Source organism: Nyctereutes procyonoides, unplaced genomic scaffold, assembly GCF_905146905.1.
Source record: "Nyctereutes procyonoides isolate TBG_1078 unplaced genomic scaffold, NYPRO_anot_genome, whole genome shotgun sequence".
NCBI lineage: Eukaryota > Metazoa > Chordata > Mammalia > Carnivora > Canidae > Nyctereutes > Nyctereutes procyonoides.
Genome location: NW_026575040.1, coordinates 20,563,105 through 20,588,809, shown reverse-complemented (window position 1 = coordinate 20,588,809; position 25,705 = coordinate 20,563,105). Strand labels below are relative to the sequence as shown.

General features: G+C 36.8%; 1 protein-coding gene across 2 annotated transcripts in view; it reads left to right on the top strand.

The window, feature by feature from the left end:
• The window catches only part of UNC13C (unc-13 homolog C), a 546,797-nt gene that overhangs the window by 461,206 nt on the left and 59,886 nt on the right, over nt 1-25,705 (top strand). For both annotated transcript variants that reach the window (XM_055319980.1, XM_055319979.1), the window contains 3 exons: nt 5,514-5,570; nt 9,907-9,987; nt 22,218-22,365. In XM_055319980.1, coding sequence (XP_055175955.1) covers nt 5,514-5,570; nt 9,907-9,987; nt 22,218-22,365 — 286 coding nt within the window. The remainder of the gene's footprint in view (nt 1-5,513; nt 5,571-9,906; nt 9,988-22,217; nt 22,366-25,705) is intronic.

The following is a 25,705-nucleotide window of genomic DNA, read 5'->3' as shown; positions in this document are numbered from 1 at the left end:
ATTAATTTCTAGTTTCATACTACTGTAGTTTGAAAAGTTGGTTAATAATGATATCAGTCTCCTTAAATTTATCGAGACTGGTTTTGTGGCCTACCATGTGATCTATCTGTCCTGGAGAATATTCCATGTGTACTTGGAAAAAAATATATATATTCTGCTGTTTTGAAATGGAATGTTCTATATATATCAGTGAAATATATCTGGTCTAATGGGTTCTTCAAAGCCACTGTATCCTTTGATTTGCTGGCTGGATAATTTGTCTATTTATGTAAGTGGGCTATGGAAATTCCCTATTATTATTGCATCACTGTTAATTTCTTTATGTCTGTTAATGTTTGCTTTATATGTTTACATGCTTCTATGTTGGATGCATGGATATATACAAGTGTTATACCTTCTTGTTGGATTGATCTTTTTGTCTTTATGTAATGCCTTCCTTTCACTCTTGCTGCAATCTTTGTTTAAGACTCCATTCCATCTGATAAAAGTATTGCTACTCGAAATTGTTGCTTCCGTTTGCATGGAATATCTTTTCTTTTTTTCATCCCTTCTCTTTCAATCTTTATGTGTCTTTAGGTCTGGAGTGAGTCTCTTCAGTGAGTCTCTTGAGTTATCTTGTATATTTGATTGGAGTATTGAGTCCATTTACTTCTAAAGTAAAGTAATTATTGAGAGGTATATCCTTTTGCCATTTTGCTGTTTTCTGGTTGTCTTTGTAGTTCTTCTTTGTTCCTTTCTTCTTTTGCTCTCTTGTGGTTCAATGGCTTTCTTTAGTGTAATGCTTGAATTTCCTTTTATTATTTGTATATCTTATACATTTTAATTTGTGGTTATCATTGGGTTCATATATAACATATATATATATATATATATATATATATATAGCAATTGTTAAGTTGGTGGTCACTCAAATTTGAACACATTCTAAAAGCATTAAATTTTTACTTCCACCTCCACATTTTTGTTTATGATGTCATATTTTAAACCTTTTTATTTTGTGTATCCCTTGACCAATTTTGGTAGATATGACTGATTTTGCTATATTTGTGTGTTAACCCCCATACTGGTTTTATAGGTGATTAATCTACTACCTTTACTATAGTTTTGCTATTACCTGTTAATTTTTTTCCTTTCATAATTTTCTTCTAGGTATGCCTTCCCCTTACATAATTTAACATGTCTTCAACATTTCAATATTTCTTGTAAGGCTGGTTTTGTGGTGAGAAAGTCCTTTAACTTTTGTTTGCTGGGGAAACTCTCTCTCTTTCATTCCAAATGATAACTTATCAGATAGAATATTTTTCATTGTAGGTTTTTTTCTTTCAGCCTACAGTTGCCATGGAAAAATTAGCTGATAGCCTTATAGTGTTTCCCTTGTATGTAACTGTTCTCTTTACTCATGATGCCTTTTAAGACACCTGGGTGGCTCAGTGGTTGAGCATCTGCCTTTGGCCTAGAGTATGATCCCGGAGTCCCGGGATCAAATCCCACTTGGGCTTCCTGCCTGGAGCCTGCTTTACCCTCTGCCTGTGTCTCTGCCTCTCTCTGTGTGTCTCTCATGAATAAGTAAATAAAATATTAAAAAAATAAGATTCTCTCTTTACGTTTTGCCATTTTAATTATGTGTCATTGTGTGAATTTCTTGGTTTCATCTTGTTAGGTAGGGCCTTCTGTGTTTCCTGGACCTGGATGTCTGTTTTCTTCCCCAAATTAGGAAATTTTCCTACCCCTTTCCCTCTCTTTTCTTTTTCTGGCATGCCTAAAATTCAAATGTTATTACTCTTGATGATGTTATTGTCCGGTATTACTTTATGCTGTTCAGCCTGGATGCTTTCTGTGACACCGTCTACCAGATTGGTAATCCATTCTTCTGATGTATTTTTCATTTCAGTTATTGTATTCTTCAGCTCTGACTGGTTCTTTCTTATATTTTCTATTTCATTTTTGAAGTCCTCACTGAGTTCAGTTACTCATTTCTCAAATCTGGTGAGAATCTTTATGACCATTAGTTTGAACATTTTTTAGGCATATTGAATAATTAGTTTAGATCTTTTTCTGTGATGTTCTCTTATTCTTTCATTTGGGACACATGTTTTTGTCTCCTCATTTTGTCTAACTCTGTGCTTGTTTTTATATAGTAACTAGGTCAACTCTACTTCCTGGTCTTGACAGTAGTGCCTTTGTATAGAAGAATTTCCATGGTACCCTGTAGCACAGTCTCTTCTGATCACCAGAAACAGATGCTTCAGGGTTGTTCCCTATGTGGGCAGTATGTTCCCTTCTGTTGTGGTTGAGCTGTGACTGCCATGAGCTCAACTGTTTGGTGTGGCCAACACTCAGCCTAGCTGTCTACAGTTGGATTCAGCGGCTTGCACAGCAGAGGGCAGCTGTTGCTCCCTGTGCAGCCATTTAGAGGCCTAGTTGCAGGAAATATGAGCATGCTGATATGTGGGGTCATCTCCTATTCTGAGGGCAAGAGTCAACCTAGAGAGGCACTGGGCCAGGGCATGCATTGCTGGCAAGGTAGATAGAGAATGTTAATATTGACTCTCACAAGTGTCGGCTATTCAGTCTGGGGAGGGCAAGAAAAATTGCACCTGACAGCACTTTTGTTTCCAGAGAACTCTCCTGCAGATTGCTGACCTTCTGGCACTCTAAAATTAGCCAATCAATCTTCACATAAAACCCCGGGCACTTTTCAAACTACTGCTTCTGTGGTTCTGGCCAAGTTATTTGGCTTGCTGCTCTGTAAGAGCAAGGGCTTGGTTTCCTATCACCCTCCAGCTTGCCTAGGGTTAACCTTTGCTATTTTTCAAAGCCAGATGTTATGGGGACTTCTCTTCCCAATGTGAGTATCAAGGGCCAGGAGTGCCCAGTGTAGGGTCCAATCCCCTCACTTCTCTGGTCTGTGATGTCCCTCCTATTTGTAGTGAGTCACACCAGGTGTTTGGTTCCTGGTTGTTTGTCTACCCTTCTATCATTTTTGATATGTACTTCTCTCCATAAAACGGAAGATCTGTCCTGCCAGTCTTCAGGTTGTTTACAAAGTTAGTTATGTAGATGTAGTTGTTTCCTTGGTGTGTCCATGGAATGAGGTGAGCTTAGGATCCTCATGTTTCATCTTGTCCCTCTCTCCCTTGATTATACTTTCAGTAACCCATCTAATTATACTTCGTTTAAGTGAGTGACTCTCATCCAGCTAAATTAATGATTAAATCAATTTTGAGAAAAAGTCTTTGGTAAACAGTATCTAAATAATCATTCAAATGACATTTTTCTATACAAATCAGTTTTGAATAATGTCAACAGTCAAAATTCACACTTCCTTAACATTCAGAACTTCATTTTTTGAAAAAAGTATGAAAGTTTTCAACTTACAGCATTATCTGCTCTATACACATAATTTTTAAATTTATTTTTACTGTGAAACCCCAGGGAAATAAATTTAGGGTAAAATACCATCACTGTGGTTTTTTTTTTCCCTAAAACATTACAGCTCAAGAAGATAAATCCAAAACTATTTGGAATATTTTTCTCCTTCCCATTTTACTTTCATCTATTACCTTCCCACTTGGAGTTAAGAGAGGAGACACCTTAACATCACGTCTTTTGAATCCACTGAATCATACACAGTGAAATAAAAAAGAACCAGAATGATCACTGGGCAGCAAAGTTAGAGAATGGTCAAGGCCTATGTCTCAGGTCATATCCTGAGACAAAATAACCTTAGCATGCACCTATTATGAAGCAACTTTTTTTTTCTGTGCTTAAGGAAGGCAAGTTGATGCAAATAATGAATAATTATGAACTAACCTGTTTTGACACCATTAATCATGTATACTCAATCTATATGTATCCAATGAAATTATATAGAAAATGTATTCTTATAAAGTATTCCAAGATGCTATGATTCATATCTTTTGATTTCCTGCCAGCAACTGATAAAATTTTTTATAACCTCTATATATGGAAAGCCAAATTGTATATAAAAACATACATGCATACTTTATTCTGCTATAATATATATGCATTTCTATAACACTAGTTAGCTATCATGTAATTGGTAAACAGGGGAATGATGCCAGTAAAATCTGGAAGTTGAGTTGGTTTATGTATAAATTTTCCTAGGTGGGAGGCTCTGAAATGTAATATAAGACTATAAATTCAGCAGAAAAAGAACGAGCACTCAGTTACTACTACATAGGGGTGAAAGGCACACTTGTACATAGTTTTTCTATCCAAAGATATGAAGCTTGTATGGCACTCACACAGGACAGGCTACTCACCCCCCTGGGCTGAGCATTCCCCTTACTGTATGGGTATTGCCACAACCCATATTTGTATTCTGTTGTTTGTTTGGATTGTTTATTATTTTGCATTTTTAATACCCCTTGTGGCACCAACTAGCCTCCCTGAGTTCCTTGTGTGCTATACAAGCTGTCTCCCAAAGTAGCACTTACTGTGTTTGATCGTTGGTTATAAAATTGCATGAGCTTTGACTGTGCTGCCCACTGCTATTTTCCCCATGAACCCTATTATTTCTATAGCACAATTTTGGAAATTGAGGTTTTCAAAAATACATACATCATGCTATAGCAGATACTATTTATAACATTTCATTTTTTCTATAAGGTCTTCCCTAGGAAAGCTTACTATAACATCAATTTTTCTCTAGCATTGAGTTCTTAAAGTATGAAGCAATATCTGTCATTCATACATTTATTCACTCACTATGTGTTCTTTGAGATTCTGGTATGTGGTGGGCACCACAGTGGGGATAAAAATAAGAGCAAATTAGACGCTGTTTTCATAAACTTTGCAGTCCTTCATTTCCCAATAAATTCATAGGATCCACTAAAAAATGAGGATTATTATTCCAGGATAGTTGATTTTCCCTCTTGAGAAAATATTCTAGGGTACTAATGAACTTAGTACCAAAGTTTGTTCTTTCCTGCCATTTTACCAATAGACATACCTCTAGTTTTTCATTCTAGTAGTGCTTTGGATGGTTTATTCCTCTGTTTTTCAAACTTTTCCCAGGACCTTGGAGTTCTAGAAAGAGCATCTACCTGAGGGAAGAGTTAAGAGGGCAGACTCTGATAGATTGGGGAGCATCTGAGGAATAGCAGCTTCACCTGCCTCAGCTCTGTTTCTTGAAAGTTTGCATAGATTTATTTGGGGGCCAAGTGGAGTGAGGGAACTGCCCTTACTAAAAATAAATAAATATTAAGGATCATTGATTTAATCCATATGCTACATTAAAGTGGTTACATTAGTAGTAACCCATGCATTAACTCAGACTTAAAACTTTCTGGAGTGGGATGCCTGTGAGGACAATTGCCAGCAGTACTAGGTATCTTTGACCTAATCTGTAAAACAGACTAATTAAGTGTGTATGGCATAAAAGTCACAAATATAAGAAGGGAAGTAAAGCAAATTTTCTATTGACTATGTTTCTACTGTTACTGAAGTTCTAAGGACTGACTATTCTCTCTTCTTTTCTGTGTCTCTAGGGACCTCAGATGATTTTCATAGCAGCTAAAGATCTTGGACAATTATCCAAATTGAAGGTAATAAGAATAAAGAGATTATTTACTGTCTGTGAAATGTAATGAGCTAACTACAGCTCTACAAGAAACCATTCTTTTACAAGTGATGGTAGCTATTGAGGCAGGATCAAGAAATATCTCACGATCTGCTTTAAGGATGTATCAGGTCAGGCAGGGTCTCAATTTTCTAATATTTTCCAATTGGGAGGGAAACTGTAAAATTTTTATTTGTGTTACAGCTTTCAGGATTACTGCTTTGGGGTAAATTAGATAACATTTTCTTTCAAATATTAAACACACTTTGTATGGATAAAGGCAAAATGGAGTGCTTCATAGAAATCTAGTAAAGTCTAGAGAAATCTTAAAGGCAAGCAAAAATGAAACTCATCAAAGCAGACCTTGAGCTTGTCAATATATTCAAGCATATATAAATGAGGATTTCCTGACTAAATAACCCTACCCTTTATTATTGCAGTTGTGCAGGGAACCTCATATTCTGTCCTTCTAGAATAGGTTAAAGTACATATTGTGCTGCTTTGACTTTTTCACTTAGAATAATGCCCTTCACATTCTTCCATTCTGTTGCATATGGGTGGATTTCCTTCTGCTTAAGAGCCAAATAAGATTACCACATTTTCTTCTCCCATTCATTCATCAATGGATGACTTACAGGCCAACATTATGCCTATAGTAGAAATATGTGTTATTTTAGTTCCATTTCTATCTTTTAGGATATAATGTGTATCATGGGTATGAGTTCCAGACACAAATCCTGTGGTTCAAATTCTACCTCATTTGCTTCCAACTGTGTGTCGTTGGCCAAAGTATTTAAAATTTTTAATTTTCAGATTTGGCACTTGCAAAGTACAGAAAATTTTAACACTTGGCTTATAGGATTGTTGTGAAGATAAATGAGATAATGCATACATTATCTTTGCATGATGATTGCGAAGAGTATGTCACCTCCCACTCACAGAAGCTGGCAGCTCAGAGTTAGGTATCACTGGGATTGTTTTGTGTGTATAATACAGAGGAAGAATAATCTATTTGGCTGCATAATTACTTACTGAGATAAAACAGGTGTCATATAATTTCAGTAACCTATATTATTCCCTTGCTCAGAAAAAAAATTTAAAAGCCAATAATCCATTTAAAAGATATCACCTAAAATTGCTTCTCACAGGTATTCAGTTATGTTAATGGTTTGGAGGAAAGGTAAAAGGTAGATGTTACTTCCACACTATTGTTTTGGATCTTAGATCTTAATCCCTTCCTTTACTCCCTCTTATTATTTTCCTGGGAATTCTACTATGGATTTATCGAGGGTTGAAATTTCTCATACAAAACCATGAAGGTGAAAGCATAGTATCTCATTACAAAGAAATGGCCCTGGTCATGCTTCTAGTATCTGTGTGATATTAGGAAACACATTCCACCTCCCATAGCTTCAGTTTCCTGAGTTGGAAGTTATATCAGCCAGACTGTTTTCAGTTCCAAGTGATGGAAAGCATAACATAAGCAAGGAAGGAATTTATTGCTACATGAAATTTTATTGTCCTAGACGACTCTGCTTTCTGTCACTACTTGATTAGGAACCCAAAGGAATGTAATGGAACCCAACTCTGTTCCTTCCTTGTTTGATGTACGGCTATAACAAGCCTACCTTCCTATTTGTAAGATGGTTGTCTCTGTCTATATCTAATATCCTTTGAACTTGAAATATTGTAGAAAAGAATACCCAACTTGATGTGAGAAATTCCAGCAAACCCCACCAGCACATCTTGGGCTCTGATAATGTTATCACCCCTCCAAAGCTAACTGCTGACAGAGGCTTAACTCATATATCAACTTCTGATCTGGGAATGCTCTGCCTAAAACTTATGAATTCTGAGTGGGATAGAGAGAGCTCCTGAGGGGACATATATATATATATATATATATATGTGAGGTGGGAAAAATCAGAGTTCACATGAAACATAATACCGTAGGTCACTTTGCAATTTCCAAACTTCTCCAAGACTGTAAAAAATTAAAAACAAATTATTAATAAAAGGTCCTAAAAGGATTATTACTCGAATTACAGAACAATAAGGCCTCTACAATATTATGCAAAATTAAAACTGTGGCCATAATAAAGAACTTCAAATTTTACAAAACTGTTTTATTTTACTAAAATGTCACTTTTATTTTTATTTTTATTTTATTAAACACTGGGTCTTTGCAATTTTTTATATATTAGCTTGAAAGCAGATTTGGATATATTCAGAAATCTTATATGGAAATACTAACAAATTATTTCAGATAACGCAGAGTCAGAACAATGAGGGAAATTATTTCTCTGCATTTGGTTACAAGTTAGGATTAATCCATTAAAGAAATATTTATTCAGCTATATGACATTATTCATGCTCTGGAACTTCATAATGTAGATATATTATGTATGCCCAACTTATTGCTATTTAATGGGATCATATTTTTTGAAAAAATAAATTTTCATGGACAGGTGATGCAATATCAAAACCAATTAGTGTTAGTATAAGAAACTGCAAGTTTACTGCAAGCAAGCAGTGACTCATTGTCAGTCTTTTTCAGAGACTTCATTCTTTGAAAGAGCTATTTTTAAATCTCAAAAAATTATCTCTTGCAAAAATTATATTTTTCTATGACATAGAAAGGGTTGAAGCCAGAGAAATTTGTACTTACTTACCCTAAAACATTTCCACCTATAATTTAGTAAACATTTCCCATTACTGTTTGTTTGAGTTTCAATGGGTAGTTAATATTATTTTTTTAAATGTTAAATGGACATATTTGTGTTGAAAAACCCTGTATCAGACAAAGATGTAGTGAGATACGGGAGTATATATCATGGATCCATGGAGCATTGTATACCATTTTTTCAAAAATATTCAAAGAAGTATGATTTCATTCAAATGTATTGAACTCTACAACATAATGCTAAAAGAAACATAATTCATTTACCAAAAATATACTGAAGGCCTAGGTTATAATTGCCAAGATAGGTAACTGGAAGACTGGAAACACGAGTAAGCCTTAGATGGAGATTATCTTCAGGAAATCATGGCATCTACCAAATAAGAATAGGAAAGGGCTACAACAGGGCAAGCCACTGGAGATTGCACAGTTTGTGCACTGCACAAAAAGTGCCTGGCTAAGGGAGCAAATGACCACTGAAATAGAGCCCATGTGCCACCTGCCAAGCCATATGAATTGATGCAGAGCTGTGCCCTGTAGGAAAAGAGGCACCTATTATTACCAAGGAAAGGCACTGATTGATCCATTAGTCAAGCCTTGCGTTCTCAGAGCTCTGTCCATCTACACGGGTTTTCCTCTAATTCACATAAAGGCACCTATATTAGTTAGTTTCAGTTAAGCTTCAGAACATAAGTCTTTCTTTTACTGAACAACATATCACAATTACCTAGGACAGCTCAGGCATGTAATAAGCACTCAATAAATATCTGTTGAATGTTGGCATAATGGCAGCACTGGGAAACTGTCAACTTTGGAGGGTAGGGAGGTCAGGAATTTTTTTTAATTTCTCTTGGATTTCTTTTTGCTTTATGGTTGTCTTCAACCATTTTCCTAAAGAAGTTTTGAATGAGGGACTGAGACAGTCCATAGTGAACAATGAGGAAAATCTGTAAATATGGAAATCGGCTCTAAAATATTGAAAAATTTTAAAATATTGAAAATCTGCAGAGCCAAAACGAGTGAACTCCTGGGACTTTTCTTCATAAGAGCTAAACATTAAGGGGATCCAAGAAAGAGAATAAACTGGGGTCATTGGAATAGACTTTATCAATAGTAATTGAAAGGGACTAAAATTCACCTCCTAAATCCTTGTCATGATTGATCTTCCTCAATGTGACAGAACATAAGGTGAAAAAGCTTTGACACATATTTCAAGGTTTCTCTCTTTTTTTTCCTAACATAAACTTGTAAGTGAAAAGTAAAGCCACATGTGAATCAAAGTTCAGCATTTCGGGATCCCTGGGTGGCGCAGCGGTTTGGCGCCTGCCTTTGGCCCAGGGCGTGATCCTGGAGACCCAGGATCGAATCCCACGTTGGGCTCCTGGTGCATGGAGCCTGCTTCTCCCTCTGCCTGTGTCTCTGCCTCTCTCTCTGTATGACTATCATAAATAAATAATAAAAATAAATAAATAAATATTAAAAACAAAGTTCGGCATTTCTTTTTGGAAAAGGGGTATTTATTAAATATATGACAAAATAATCTCAAGTGTGTCCATATGGGGATTATGCAGATTCTGTTTGAAAATAGTTGTTAAATGAATGAAGTGGTTAATTTATAAGTAACTGTTAACATGTTCTCTAGGAGCACATGATTCGGGACGATGCCAAGGGTCTAACACCAAGACAGTGTGCTGTAATGGAGGTGGTCCTAGCTACCATCAAGGTAAGTTACAGTACTGATATGCATCCAGAGTCCTCTGTGTACCCTCAGAGAAAAAGTGCCCCATAGATACAGAGGAAAGTTGTATGGGTATATTCCCAGAGTGTGTCAGATTGAGCCTGCACTATCTCCCATATTATCCATGTTAGTTCTGTCCTTACACTTGATTCCTTTGTCTGTCTCTAAAAAATGTGTGTGAAACCTATGTTGTAACATGTGTTTTCAAAGAAAGACATGTACCTTCCCTCCACCCAAAGGTCCAATTAAATAGACGCTTCAAGGAGGTTTGGGGTTAACAATTTCTTTTTATGTTTTCTATGCTTATTGAAATGGCTTTTAAAAGATCAATCTTCTCCTCTCTCTTAGTAAATGCAATAATTTAATTTTCTGGTGAAAACCCAAAGGCATTGTGTTGTGCGCATCATTTTTTCATAGCCAAAGGTTGACCACAAGTTATTGTGGTGTGGGCTAAATATGGACAAACCTAAAATGTAACTTAGAAGTTGTTTCCATATAATTCCTACATGTATTTCATTTTATATTTCATTTCCTATACATGCTTTTTGTATTTATATGTGAAAGCTTATTAAAGAGTGAAAGTTAATTTATCATCTAAATTTAAACCATGTTCATTGCCTGCACACTTCACTGGAGGAAGCCTCTCATACCTAGCATGCATGAACAGTATAGCAAAAAACTGCTATGAGCCATTTTCAGAGCACAGAATTGTCTTACAGGATATAAACAGACACTACAATGGTATTTATTAAAATAGACTTTTAGAACAACTGGGCACCTTCGCAAAATTGTTACCTCAGAGCTTTTGTTTTATAGTTTCAGCATTTAATCAGAGGCCATCTTTTCTTGCTTCAGTGTCTGAGACTGCAAAATGAAAGTTGTGAGGTGGGAATTTTGTGACACCTGGTGAAAACTGGAGAGTGCGGATTTAGTCAGTGAGACTATAGCAATGGAGCTTTTTCTAAAGCTGCAGCCTGGGTGTTATCTGCAAGTTTGGAAATTTTGCATAATCATATTGAGGGAAGAAAGGAGAAAACATAAAAAACAAAACAAAACAAACAAACAAAAAAACAGGGCACCCAGGGTGGTTTAGCTGGTTTAGCTCAGCGGTTTAGCACTGATCTGATCCTGGAGTCCTGGGATCGAGTCCTATGTCAGGCTCCCTGAATGGAGCCTGCTTCTCCCTCTCTCTCTGTGTGTGTCTCTCATGAATAAATAAATAAAATTTTTTTAAAAAAGAAAAGATTGACTTTTGGAGTTAAAGCAGAACAAATGGCTATAAATGAGGAAATGCTAGTATAAAAAATAAGAACTTTGAAGTGTACCATAGAGAGGGAAAAAAAAAGTAAGATTTTTAGAATCTGAATGCAGCCCTTCATAGATTAGCCCTTCATAGATACAGTAGGAAAATGTATTCTGTGAAAAGAGAATGGCATTCAGACCTGGATCCTGTCCCCAACACCAACATTTCTCATCTTCTTGGTTGGGACACATGATCACCATCTAGCTAGCCCAATGTCTGGGATATTTCTGATCTCCAACTAAATTCCCCTCTTTTACATCTTGACAGTTCAACTAACCTGTCTGTCTTCCTATCCAGGTCATCTGGAATGATCTTTTAATTCAGTCTCAGACACTTCTACTAACTGGTACCTAAGATCCAGTAAATGGGTCCATTTCATTATCTTGTTCCTCCAGGATTCGGGTCTGCCCCTGTTAGTAATTGGCAGAGGTCCTCCTGAACCTCAGAGTCTAAGGTTAGGTCTCCACATGCTGTGCCTGTTATGAGACTTTTTATCCCTGTGGTCTGCCCATCTGCCAAGACATGCATCTGGGTGTTCATTTTTGTGGCTCTGTCATCAGTTTGCCAAACCTGGGACTTACTTTGCCTTATCTGATTCTGAGATTTGCCCCAACTGATTGTCCTACCAAGCACTAATTCTGATGTTGACTACAAAGGAAGTCCGGAAACAGAGGAATACTATTTAAAAGAATTGTAGCCCCAACAGCTAGTGATGCAAGGTCTGCTTGGAATCCAGCAGAGGGAACCCTGTAATGCAAGCAGAGCTCTCATGAGAAAGATGTTCTTATGCAGAAGCGCCAGATGCTACCCAGGCTCACTCACAAAGGCTGCCAAAGACAGGATCTTGGTTCCTCTTTAACACAGTTGAGGCAAATAGGCTGGAAATAAAAAGTGGAGGAGAATGCTATAGAGTTTATAGACTGAAATAGTGCTTTACATTCTTTCAAATATCATCTATGTATGTTCATTGCCTCACCTGATGCTTATAAACATCTGGCTATTAGGTACGTCAAGAGTGATCATTCACATTTTATAGACTAAACGACAGAGGCTGACAGGTTTAAATTACTGTCAAAGGCCAGAGAGTTGCTAGTAATTGTCAGAGCTGAGAAAGGACTCTAAAATCACTGTCCCTACTTTTATGTCACATTATTTCACTAATTGTTAAAGTGTTGGTAAAATGCAGCAGGCCAAAATGGATAATATTTCTTCAGAGGGATTAGTTATTTCTAGATTAAAATACCAGATTTCAATTATTTAGATAATTTTCTAAAGATGATTTAAAATCGGGATGCGGGATCCCTGGGTGGCGCAGCGGTTTGGCGCCTGCCTTTGGCCCGGGGCGCGATCCTGGAGACCCGGGATCGAATCCCACGTCGGGCTCCCGGTGCATGGAGCCTGCTTCTCCCTCTGCTTGTGTCTCTGCCTCTCTCTCTCTCTCTCTCTCTCTCTCTCTGTGTGTGTGTGACTATCATAAATAAATAAAAATTAAAAAATAAAAATAAAAATAAAATAAAATCGGGATGCCAGGGTGGCTCAGTGGTTAAGCATCTGCCTTTGGCTCAGGGTATGATCCTGGAGTCCTGGAATTGAGCCCTGCTTTGGGCTCCCTGCATGGAGCCTGCTTCTCCCTCTGCCTATGTCTCTGCCTCTCTTTCTCTCTCTGTGTGTCTCTCATGAATAAATAAAATCTTTTTTAAAAAAGATGATTTAAAAACATCCAACCCCTACACAAGTATTGATGAAAATAGTAACTCTCTTAAATACTAAAATTTTAATTGGACTGGACTATTTTGTCATACCAGTCCCACGTGGTTTCAAGTGTAAGTTAAAAGGGTAGACTATGGCACACGTGTTAGAAATTATAGTGATCTGCTACAACTAGCATGAGTGGGTTTTGACACATTTCATTCATTTATCTGCCAACAAGCAACCATATCAATAGTATTTGAAAATGAAAATATAACAGTGACAGCTTTGAGGCAGATAGCCAAAAATTTAATCAGTATGTGTCAGTTAATAGGCCAGTAGGGAAACCCTAGTTCTTGTTCAGCTTTTGAGTCTCAGACCCATGTCCCAGGAAGAACTTGGACTGCTATGGGTTCCCTGAAATATGAGTTTCTTTCAGAGAAAAACAGGAGACCATTCTCCAACAACAGGTACTCTTGACCTGAGCATGAATCACAACTTAAGGAAATTCTTAAGTCTTGAGTAGTCCTCAGGTTATTTTCTGATGAAGCTTGAAAACTGAAAAACCTAGGAAAAAAACTTGCTAATACTATTTTCGCCCAGCCTTCCAAATTGCCCTGGAATACTTGTTGTTTGGACCCAAACATGATATTCTACAATGTGTGTTGCAAATGTCTGACATCGTGTAGGGACAATAAAGAGATTTCCCTAAAAACAATAACCATGTGAATTAGGGGCCTTCTAGAAATCTGAATTGCTTTGTATAAAGGAGATAATTTGGACTATGTATGTATATCTATTCAAATATAGCTTTGGAATTTACTTATTGCTTATTTAATCCTAAACAACACCATTTCTGATCATTTGGATTCCAGAAAAATAGCAAGATATGTGATGTTATGCCTCTAAGGCTCTTACCCTGACTGAGGTCCTACCCTATCCTGCTATCCATTATTCATGAGGCAATTTTGGTGGCTGCTTCTTAGCATCTTTTTTTATTATTATTATAAGTATAGTTTTTGCATTATTTAAAATTCAGCTGCTTATGAGAAGAGCAAAATAACTTACCTAGTTTGGAATATTGCATTTTGAAAATAATTACTTGAGAGCTTGCTTATATGTAGAAAATAGGGTGAGCAATGAAGAGGTGGCTGAAGAGAAGAGCAATCTTGCTCTAGAAGTATGAACTTAGACCTCTACAACTGATAAAATAAGAGGTGTGGACAAAGTGCTGGGGAGTGCAGAGAGGGTGATATATTCTCTGTATCTAGGGGAAAGCTTCCTGGAGAGGAGAGTTTTGGGGTTTAGAGGCTGACATGGGGGAAACCATGGGAGAAAGTCATTTTAAGGCCATAGAGAAAAGCCTGAGTGAAATGTGAGAAGGGGTGGGTCAGTCTGAAAACTTCAAGTAGTGTACTGCAGGAGGAACAGATCATGACTGGTTGAGTATTGTAAGGAACAAAAGAGAAACATTGTGTTGGAGCCAAAATGCTGACACTTACTTACACTGAAGTCAAAGGGAGAGAGAGAGAATAGCATATCTTTATCTGATATGTGTAAAAAGAGGACTTCAGTTGTGGTAGAAAATAATTTATAAAAATTTTATCAAATAATTCCTTTAAAAAAAAGTAGTAAACCTTAGTTGTTAAAGGCAAATTATATCTAAGTTTGCAAAGTGAATTGTCTGCATGGATTTTCCAAAAATATGATAAAGATATTGGAAGGAAAAAAATGTGATGATGGGAAATTGCTACCAAAATAGTACATGAAACCAAGAAGAAAATTCTTCCTGCAAACTTGTAAAGAAACATTAGCATGTTCCCATCAGTCAGTAAAAATAGATTGCAAAAGTTCTTCAAATATATGACAAATTTAAAGAATTAGAGGAATTTAGAATTTTTATTGGGATTATAAAAAGAATGGCTTGCTAAGCATGCAGACAATATTTATCCTGATTTTTAATTTGGCAGTACTATTTTTTTTCTCACAAATCACAACCAGGTCTGAAGTGCTTTAATTTTTGTAGTTTTATGAAGAATATAATAAACGGAACAGAATCTCTGGTTGTTCTTCAAGATAAAGAAAATGATACTTATACATAGGCCTTTCAGCCTCCATTCAGATGTAATAATAGCTTCCCTCACCATCCACCCTTACATTACTAAATCTGGTGTATCACTATATTAGGGTGTAAGCCTCTGCAAATATCAGAATATATATTTAAATTCAGATGTAAACAAAATATTTGGAACCACATGGGGAATTATACCACTGGCAATGATTACAGTATCAGGATAGTAAGTGATTAAGAGAGAAAGAAACTAGAATGTGTAAGTCACTGTCCACTCCTATGGGAATAATAGGGCTTAAGGAATTAACGTCTGAAAATTAAATGTAAAACAATTAAAACAGCTCCTGTCATACAGAAAGCTCTTGATAAATGTAATTATCAAATCACCTGAAAACTAGTTTATTTTTGAATGAGCTTCTTTCTACTCTTATACCCACGATCCCACATATTCTACTGCAGTCAGGTTTTCCCCCAAGTCCTTCCCTAATCTCTTGATTCTCTCTCAGTGAAGCTAATGATTAAATCTGACTCTGCTCCAAGCAATAGTCAAAGTCCTTATGGCTTTGCCCTCTGGCCTTCTGGTTTTCTGTGCTCAGCATTCTTTCTCTATAAGGACACAAATTCCATAGGATTCTTGACTGCTCCTTGAGACTCTCCTCTGGGAAGCAGTGCTGTTTTGTTTTTGTTTTTCCAATATGAAAAAGACACATTAAAAATTAAATAATTATATATGTTAACTTACGAAAAAAAAACAGTGTAAGATATGTAACGGGCTACAGATGCCAATTAAGGGGCACAAATAAAAAGTGGTAAGGATTCAGAAGAGGGAACAATCAGTGTGAGTTTGAGGAATCAGGAAAAGCTAGAAGAATGTTCTTGAAGGACAGATGGGAATTCACAGGATGGATAGGAAAGACAATAGTTTTTCTTGAAGGAAGATTAAAGACTTGAACATAATCAAGGGAAAAGAACTTCATGGAAAGGCACAAGACCAGAGGGCTGGGAGTCAGTGATGAAACTATTCCCTGATGGTCTGGGTTTAACTGGAGGTTTGGACAATGAAGCCATGTAAAATGAAGCTTCAGAAAGTGTTTGAATTGAAAATATGGAGATCCTTTTGCAACCTCAGTGTATTCTATAAAAGAAGAACCATTGATGATTTTGTAAATATGTGGCATACTAAAACTGCCATGTTAGCCATGGAAATCTTACAGAAATGTGCAAAATGTATGGAATAGTTCAAGATTTCGTCACAGAGATCAGTTACAGTAGTTCAATGCATAGTATGATGAGGACTATCATTAGGATGGTAGCTTTAGGAATAGAAGGAAAGCTGGATATTCATGACACAAGAAGGAGAGCCTCACTGGAATTAGCAACCCAAAGTGGGGCACAGGTGATGTGACTCTGAGTTTTCAACCAAGAGGTTGGAAAAGCATGGTTTCACTGCGAAAAACAGCAACTCAAGCAAGAGGGCTGTTTTTTACTGCCACGATGAAGTTAGATATGGTGGCAGGAGCATAGAAATAAATAGCTAGTAAATTGCTGGAGACAAGGACTGTGCTTAGGAAACAAAGCAGGGCTCAAGTCTGGGCGGTTATTCTGCCAATTAAGCATATCTTCTCACAAGGAGAATGCCACAGTTCACAAAGCTCTTCCAGATTGAGTAATTCATCTCATGATTACAATACCAGAGTCAGGCAGGGTGGTTGTTTCTGCCCCTGTTCTGCAAATGAATGGATTGATACTCTCTGCAGTTTCTTAATCTATGCACAGATCACATTGCATAGAGGAAAGAGAGTGAATAAAGTAAAAAGGAGAGAGTTGAAGGGGGGCAAAAGATTCCAAAATATCATAATTCGAAACATAAGCCAACCACTCCCTTTTCCTGCTCATATAGAAGGACATCATCTACAATGTTGTTGGCCTATAGTCTACTTAATGATGGCCAGTTATGGGACCTTACTATGTCACAAGTAGCAGCTTCAATTTTTAAGATGTACTTATTATTGGAAAAGTTGTCTATCTTTATATCAAACTAGTATCTGTTTCCCTGGTACTTTTAGTTCTGCATTGGTCCTTCTGTCCTTTGAAAATATAATTCTACTTCCTTTTCCACATGATAGCCTTTCATACATTGAAGAAAGCTATCATGCCTCCCCAATTTATCCATGGCCTTTTATTGAATGACATGCCTTCTAGACCTTACAAAACCCTAGCCCTCTACCTTTGGATGCCCTTTACTTTTTCATATTACTTATAAACGACGAAGCCTAGGATTAAATTTGTAATGACCATAATATTTCACCTATGTTCTAATTGTCAGAGAATGTTGTTGCTCTATCACACCCTTCATCTTGATCTGTCTACGTATATTGATACATGATCAGAATTCATTATCTTTGGTAGCTGCCCAGTCATGTTATTAAATCATGTTAAATCTGAGAATAAAATGAAGCTTAATGGATTTTAAATTTTTTACTGATATTAAGCCAGTAACCCATTCTGTACTTTGCAGTAAACTTTTTATCATAAATATAGGTCTTTTCCTTTTTTTTTTTTTTTTGTCATCCCATCCTGTAAATGTGGACCTGTGATTTCAGACTGCCAAGACCTTTTCTGAAGCCACATTCTGGCATTCAAAGTAATACATCAAGCTTTGGCTCAACTCTACATTTTAAAAACTTTCTGCCTTTGTCCAAGACATGGTGAACATATCAGCCTGGACAGGGCTCAAGGTAGAGAGAATGACATCCAGTTCACCTCCTTATCCTTCACGGCTGTGAACCGCCAATTTGTCTGCAGTTCTCATAAAAATCCCTTTCTTGAAAGAAAATGGCTGGTCCTAACTTATTTTGCTAATTGCTTTCTGCTAATTTGTATTAATCTAAGTAAACATCAGAATAAATTAAACTGGAGCTTCTCTGCTATCAGCAGCGGAACAACATGAAACTGAGTCTCAATTTGTTGTTGTTGTTGTTTAGAACCAATGGGGAAAAACACTTTTTATATGCATGAAGGAATCTAGAAGGCTTTAAAATCTCATATATACAAATTCTTCTCTAGTGTATAATCCCCCTGACTGAATGCTTACTATAATCAAGAGAAATCAACTGGCTATACTGAGCTGTGGATAGTGGGGTTTGTTGAATAGCTAAGACATTCTCTCCTACACACTAGCTTCCTATTTATATCCTTCAAACCTAAGCCTCAGCAAAATACAAATTCTACTCTTGTGCTTCTTCAGGGTCTCTTGTAGAGTCAAAACTGAATGTGAAATCTCCGAATGCCAAGATCTATGCAGTAATTGCAGCCCCCTTTCTTATTATCTGTGCCAGTGAAATAAATAGACCCATGTTCCAAGAGTGGTCACCCAGGTTCTGAACACTGTGTGAAAAGGGTTCCATTAAATAACATTTTCATCAAGTTTGCATTTGCATACATAGAAGTTTCCTCTGCTCTGTTATAGGCCTGTGTTATTTATCTGTGCTTAGTGAATGGAAGCTAGTTCCTTCTTAGGATCTTGCAACTTATTTTCTCTCTGAAAATTGCTAACTTCTGTCCAGGGTTTGTCTTGCAACGTCTCCTATTATACAATGCACTCAAAAGACAAAAAGCATCATTTCCTTACACATCTTCTGTTCACTTATGATCCTGCTAGAGCCTTTAGAAGAATGACTCATAATAACCGATGGCTACAAAGGAGAAGAAAGTCAAGTCAGTTCAGTATCATAAACAAAAACTCTAGGGGGCCTTTAGGCTTTTCCCAGGAACAAACTCATTCATTGTTTATATTTTCACCTCATGTTAGTTCTCCATGTCCCAGAGGCCTACAAAATAATACTCTTGAGAGTAAAAACATGTCCATCTATACAATTATGAGGGTTCAAGAATAAATACACCATCTAGGCCTTCAGAGCCTGATTCTAATTCTCTTCTTCCATGAGGTCTTCTAGAGCCTTAGAAATATCTCCATTCTTAATCAAGTCTAGTCACCTTATTCCCTCCTAGGCTTTCCTAAATCATATCTCATGGAACACTTCAGTCCCCTGAGTGTAATAGATGTCATATGTGATAGGTGTCCTGAAGCCAAATAATTTTATCTTTTAAGCCAAGTAATTTTTTTAAAAAAGTATGTTAATGAAAGGTGAAGCAGACTTCTTTCCCACAGTGGGTCCCAGTGCCTTTCACATGTTAATGAACCTTGTGAATCTTTAGAGGTACAAAGTCATCTCAACTTCTCCAGACCCTCTACTGCCTACAGGCAATTTCTAGTTCCCAGACCCCATAAGTTTAGTGATGAGAACAGAGTTATGTAGCAAACAGTATATTTTAAACTATACCAAGGCACTGTATTATGAGAACTACGACTTCAATTCTTCTTGAGTTGAGACTCCCACAGTTTCCCGTGGTTACATAAGTGGGGCTGTCCTCTTTCTCTGTACCACAGATGATCTAGCGGCTGATGAATTTAAAAATGGCAGTGCTAAAAAACGGATAAACGCCAAAGATGACACCTTGTTGGAAGCCTTTACTGACTCCTTTCCCACTAGAAATGTTTGCCGCCCCCATTATCTGTATTTTCAAACTGTTTTTCTTATACCTGCAACATTATTGGAATCATTCATTGACATTTTGGTTACATTTCCTACTAGATTATAATTCTTTGAGAACAACCTCTGCATGAAGATGCTTCATGTCTTTGGCATTCAGCACAAGGTCTGGTTTACAATGCAGATTTAATAAATATTTGTTAAGGGACAGGGGCAGAGTTAACAGGCAGGAAGGCGGACCCCACCACTGATGCTGTTAGTGTAAGCCCATAGTTCTATCCTCACAAACTGCCCAGTAAAATCTGTGCCCATCCACGTGGATGTGGTCACCATGGTGCTTTATATACACCATTAAAGAACAGTTTTTAAAACAGAGTCGAATTGTGACATTCACGCAGTTATAAAACTTGTCAAAAATGTTATTTAACTCATCAATTAATGAGGATACCGTGAAAGTATTACAACTAGCTTATAGGAGAACTCCAAGAACCACAGAGAAGGATAAGCAATAGGAAAGCTGAAATCAACTTACAAATAGAAGCAAAAAGAATCTACCCACAAAAAGATAATGAGTTGCATCCCACCAAAAATAGTTTGCATTTCTGTGGACAAGAGTCATTTACATGATTATCCACTTTCTATCATTTATAGTTTTAAAATAGCTCAAAGACAATTAAAAACAAAGATAACCCAGGCAGACACACTAGACATAACACCCACTCATGTTTTTTGTCCCTTTCAAAATCTGTTGCAGTTTTTCCTAACAGCTCTCCATAGTCCTGAAAGATAGCAAAACGTTTTTCTTGTATTTCTTTTTATCATAATCTTCTAGCACTTTTGCTCAGGTTTGACAAGAATGAGGCTTGTCTGAAAATTTTGAGAAGCAAAATGTATTCCCACACATGCCCAGGGATCGTGCCTATTTCTGATTCAGTTTACCCCCCTGCTACACTATACAATGAGGGTGAGTTATTTCATCTTATGGCTCCTTGGTTCATTACATAAACAGACCTCTAGGGAGCCCTCTTCCGTCCCTCTTAGGGGTGAACTTTTCTCTCTCAGTACATCCATTTCATATGTTTCATATGTTTCACCTTAAATATCTTATCATGTTTCCTGAAGTCAGGAGCTATCACATTTTTGGATCCATCAAGGCACCTGAAACAATTCTGGACTCACCATCGTAAATAACTACTTTCTGCATATGAAAGTATTTTAACATTTTTTGGAAGATCAAGGTATAGGTACAATTTTAAGTATTATATCTAATCATCTCTTAAAAAGGAACAGGCTTTTGCCATTTTTCTCTGCCTCCTTATCATAAACACAGATTGCTTTCGGCACAGCATGTGTTCAAAATGTACCTAGCTGGAATCAGTGAAGGCACTTTTAAGGGTGTTTCTTCAGATTCTATCCCCATTGCCTACTTTCTCTGGCTTATGCCCTGAATCTTCTCTACTTCACACTCTGAAAGTACATCAGCTACCTAGAAATGCCCAGAATATTTTTCTGTATCTCCCCTTGAAATTAGGGAGAAAACTGAAATATTTATGAGTTTTCAATTCATTGAATTGTTTTACCTCAAAACTTTTAATGAGTGTGATAAAGAGATGACACATAGCCAGTCAGGAGAGTGCATCAGAATCATTTGTTGAGCTTTCTCAAAATATGTCATTCTGTGAGAATCCTAGATCACAGGTTGCAGTGAGCGTATAGTTTAGTACTGTCAGTACCAGGAGAGAGGGAGAACCATTTGTCTAACCTTAAAAGTACACTGTAAATATATGATCATCTATAAATAATTGGGAAAAAGTATCTTTTGTTCTGTTACCTATTTGTATATATTTTGCCTTCCAAGTGATGTCTGTACATAATACAGCATGAAAAATGCTAACAACTCTCAATGACTGTATTTATTACTAAAGAGCATGTATTTTCCTTAGTAGCTTAGTTATAGATATTGTAATATTTTGAGTTTATTGGGTAATAATATCAAAAGAATACCTATGTTTCATTGCATTTATCAGACACAAGGTTCATGGGATGTTGCATTTTCAAAGACCACTCTGCATCCTTGGTTTGGGCTATATCTGCATTATTGTGTGTTTAAAGTGGGGAACATGGAGCAGTGGGCACCTGGCCTAGTATCTGGACAATACGTGACCAGGTACTACCTTCCTTGTGAAATTTTGACAGCCCTGGATATATTTTTTTTTTATGTTCTGGAAACAAGCCAATAACCAATTGTTGACAATTGTTACCTAAAGCTGTCATTCTGTAAGCCTTCCGACCCCTGCATCTTCGTGATCCCATATGCTTATGAGAGGAAAAAACTTAAGCTTTAGGGAGCTGGGGTCTGTGATGTAAAGCATCAATTCAGAGATAGTGGAGGGACCTGAATTATAGGTTTATGACTTAGTAATAGGAAACTGTAGGACTATCCCTTTGTCACTATTTCACATTGATCATATTGTATTATCCCATTTAAGCATCACTATTACAGCAATAAAATCCTTCCTTCAGTACTTCTTTATGAATCCTTCTGCTTACATTATTATTATTATTATTATTATTATTTTATTTTATTTTATTTTTTTAGCAATACTTTCATGCCGGAGGAAATGGCCTGAAAAAGAATTTCTTGGAGAAAAGCCCAGATCTTCAGTCTCTGAGATATGCTCTTGGTCTTTATACCCAAACTACTGATGCCTTGATAAAGAAATTCATAGACACTCAGACCTCACAGAGTAAGTAACACATTGGATGTGAGAATAGAGTAAGCTTCAGACAACTAAAATTCGATGTAAGATTATTAAAAATATTATTAATAATATTTACAACAAATTAAGTCATCAATAAGAATTGATTATGAGCAATAGAAAATTATCAAAATGTTTAGCCCTCATGAATTACAGTTTTATAAATAACTTCAATAACACTAAGATATGCTTAATACTCAAGCTGTATAGAGTGGTTGACTCTTGGTGATTCTAACTTCAAAAACCTAGTGTTGAATGTCCACAGTTGTGATAGTCTCTCTTCAATTCAGTAGATGGATGTAGTGTTTGCTGCTCTTGGTAATTTCCAAAGTATGATGATAATTCCCCAAATCTTGACTTTAAATATAAAATCTCCTGCTTTGGTATTTCCAGAAGGGAAATCTCATTTTACATGAAAGAAATTATAACTTTTACTTTGAAATGGACCAAAAGACAAGCATTTTATTGGAAACTCTGATCTGTTCCATGTGGCAAACTTCCCACCTCATATGCTTTTAGGATATTACTGGTAAGCAGCCTGTCTTTCAAGTTGCTTTGTGATTTATCATATTTTGGTAATTATATGCATTTAAGATCCAGCATTTCTGAAAGATTATTGAAAATGTCAGTATGAGTCACAAAGAGCCAAATGCAAGCTCAAACTCTAGAACATAATAAATTGTGCCACAGAAATAATAAAAATGAATATGAGAATACTGTCTTCATTCATGAGGAATCCTCAGAAAAGAAAGCATACAGATTTTTTGTTCCTGTGATACAAATGCTCCAGACTTGTCTGTGTTTTTTCATGGATATTTGAACTTTTCTAACTATATCAAAGGTAGGTGCTTTGCCTTAATACCAAGGTATGTACTAGGTAGGTCCTTCACCTGTCTTTGTGGTCTCTGAGAGTTCCCAAGTAAATGCTACAAATATTCCTTTCAATGTGCTATGCTAACCCAGGTTACATCTTGGGATAATTCGAGAAGGGAAAAAAAGAGTTGAGCTCATGAGGGGTTGTCAAGAGATACAGAAATATTCAAAACATTACTTACTTGAATCCATCATCCCTCAAGATGTTCCAGACTTTAAAATATGAATGTAATTCGAATACATCATATAGAGTTGCAGTTCTATTCCCAGAAATTTGAGTGTATGAAACCTTTGGTTTACTTTTATAGGTATACATGTATGTGTGTATACATACTCATATGCACACAGCCCATCTTCTAGCATAGATGTCACAGCACACAAAACTATGTATGTTATCAATCTTGGTGTGAGCATAAATGGGAAAACAGTTGGTATTTACTAAAGTAGAAGATTTGCCTTCCCCATGACCTAGCAATTCAACTCCTAGGTGCAAATCCAAAAGAAATGTGTGTGCATGTGTACCAGAAGACACATATAACAAAAGTCACAGGAAAAAAATGTCCATTAACAGCTGAACAGTAAAATAAATTGTGGCATATTCATATAATGAAATCCTATTTACCTATACACCTACACAGCTGCAGTTACACACAACATGGATGAATCAGAACAAACAAAATGTTCAATAAAAGCAAACAGATACTACAGAATATATATTGAATGATTAAATTTGTAAAAATTCCAAAAGCTAAACTGCAGTGTTTAGGGATACACAGTAAAACACCACCACACAGCAAGGAAAGGATTTCTGTGAAGTAAAGAGAGCAGCTCTCTCTGGGGAGTAGGAACTAAGGACTTCTGAGGGGCTGGCAGTTGGCTGTATCTTGACCTGGTGGTGGTTACCCAGATGTTTTCTTTATATCTGACCAACATTTCACTTTTTATGTGCTTAAAAACTGTTCCAGGAATAAAAGCGTTTTTTTAAAAAATCACATCAAAATCAAAAACAAAATTGTATATCTTAATTCAACTTTATCTTTTTTAAAAAAGATTTATTTATTTATTCCTGAGAGACACAGAGAGAGGCTGAGACATAGACAAAGGGAGAAGTAGGCTCCCCTCAGGGAGCCCATGGTGAGACTTGATCCCGGATCCCAGGATCATGCACTGAGCTGAAGACAGATGTTCAACTGCTGAGCCACCCAGTCATCCCTTAAATCAATTTTGTCTTAAATAGATTTTATAAGTATAGTATAATCTACTGTGTCTTGCTCACTTCTTTCCTTCCTATCTCTTTTTTCCTTTTATCATTTCTCTCCCATTTTCACCTTCATTTCCTTCTTCTTTGTCTTGGAATAAATTTAGATGTCATCTTTCTCTAGTAATAAAAAAGAAGAAAAAACTGCTAGAGATTGACCCCCATTAGAAATTTATGAACCACAGAGTTCAAATGAGAACTATCAATTTGGAAAAACACTGTCTTCTCTTTCTATTCCAAAGATTGGAAAATAAGCCGATCCAAAATGGATATAGAACTATTAAGTCCTCAAGTGAAACTGATAGTTCATTTTATAAGAATAGCATGTTTATTATTCTAGCAATGAACTACAGTAGTGAAGCACCAGCTTATTCTGTATTCACTTTATAAATATTTCCTGAATATCACCTCTGAATGAAGTTTCATGCATTGAAGCATATATTCAAAACTGAACATGATGTTATATATACCAGTTGCTCTAACATGGCAATTTTCCAGCAGGGGTAGTTTGGCTCCCTAAGGACATTTGACAATATCTGGAGAGTTTTGGTTGTCTTACTGGTATCTAGTGAGTGGAGGCCAGGGAAGTTGCTAAATATGGTGCACAGAAAAGCTTTCTACCACAAAAATTCATCTGTCTCACAATGGCAGTAATATTGAGGCTGAAAAGTGAGAAATATTGTAATGTAGGTCATGTCAGAAGAGGGAAGAAGGGGCACCTGGGTGACCCAGTGGTTAAGTGTCTGCCTTTGACTCGGGTAATGATCCCAGGGTCCTGGGATTGAGCCCCACATTGGGCTCTCTGCTCAGCAGGGAGCCTGCTTCTCCTTCCCCCTCTGCCTGCTGTTCCCTCAGTTTGTGCGCTCTCTCTCTCTCTCTCTCTCTCTCTCTGTCAAATAAATCAAATCTTTTAAAAAATAAGAGGGAAAAATTTTAACATGAGAAGACAGGAAAGGCAGAAAGGCCAGTGAGTAAACTGAGTCATGAGGTGGTAGAAAGAGGAAGGTATTCTGGATATAAAAACTGTCCAGCAAAATATCTACCAGTGCTGTTAATTTAAAAATCCCACTATGTTGGGACGCCCAGGTGGCTCAGCGGTTTAGTGCCTGCCTTCAGCCCAGGGCCTGATCCTGGAGTCCTGGGATCCAGTTCCACGTCGGGGTCCCTGCATGGAGCCTGCTTCTCCCTCTGCCTCTC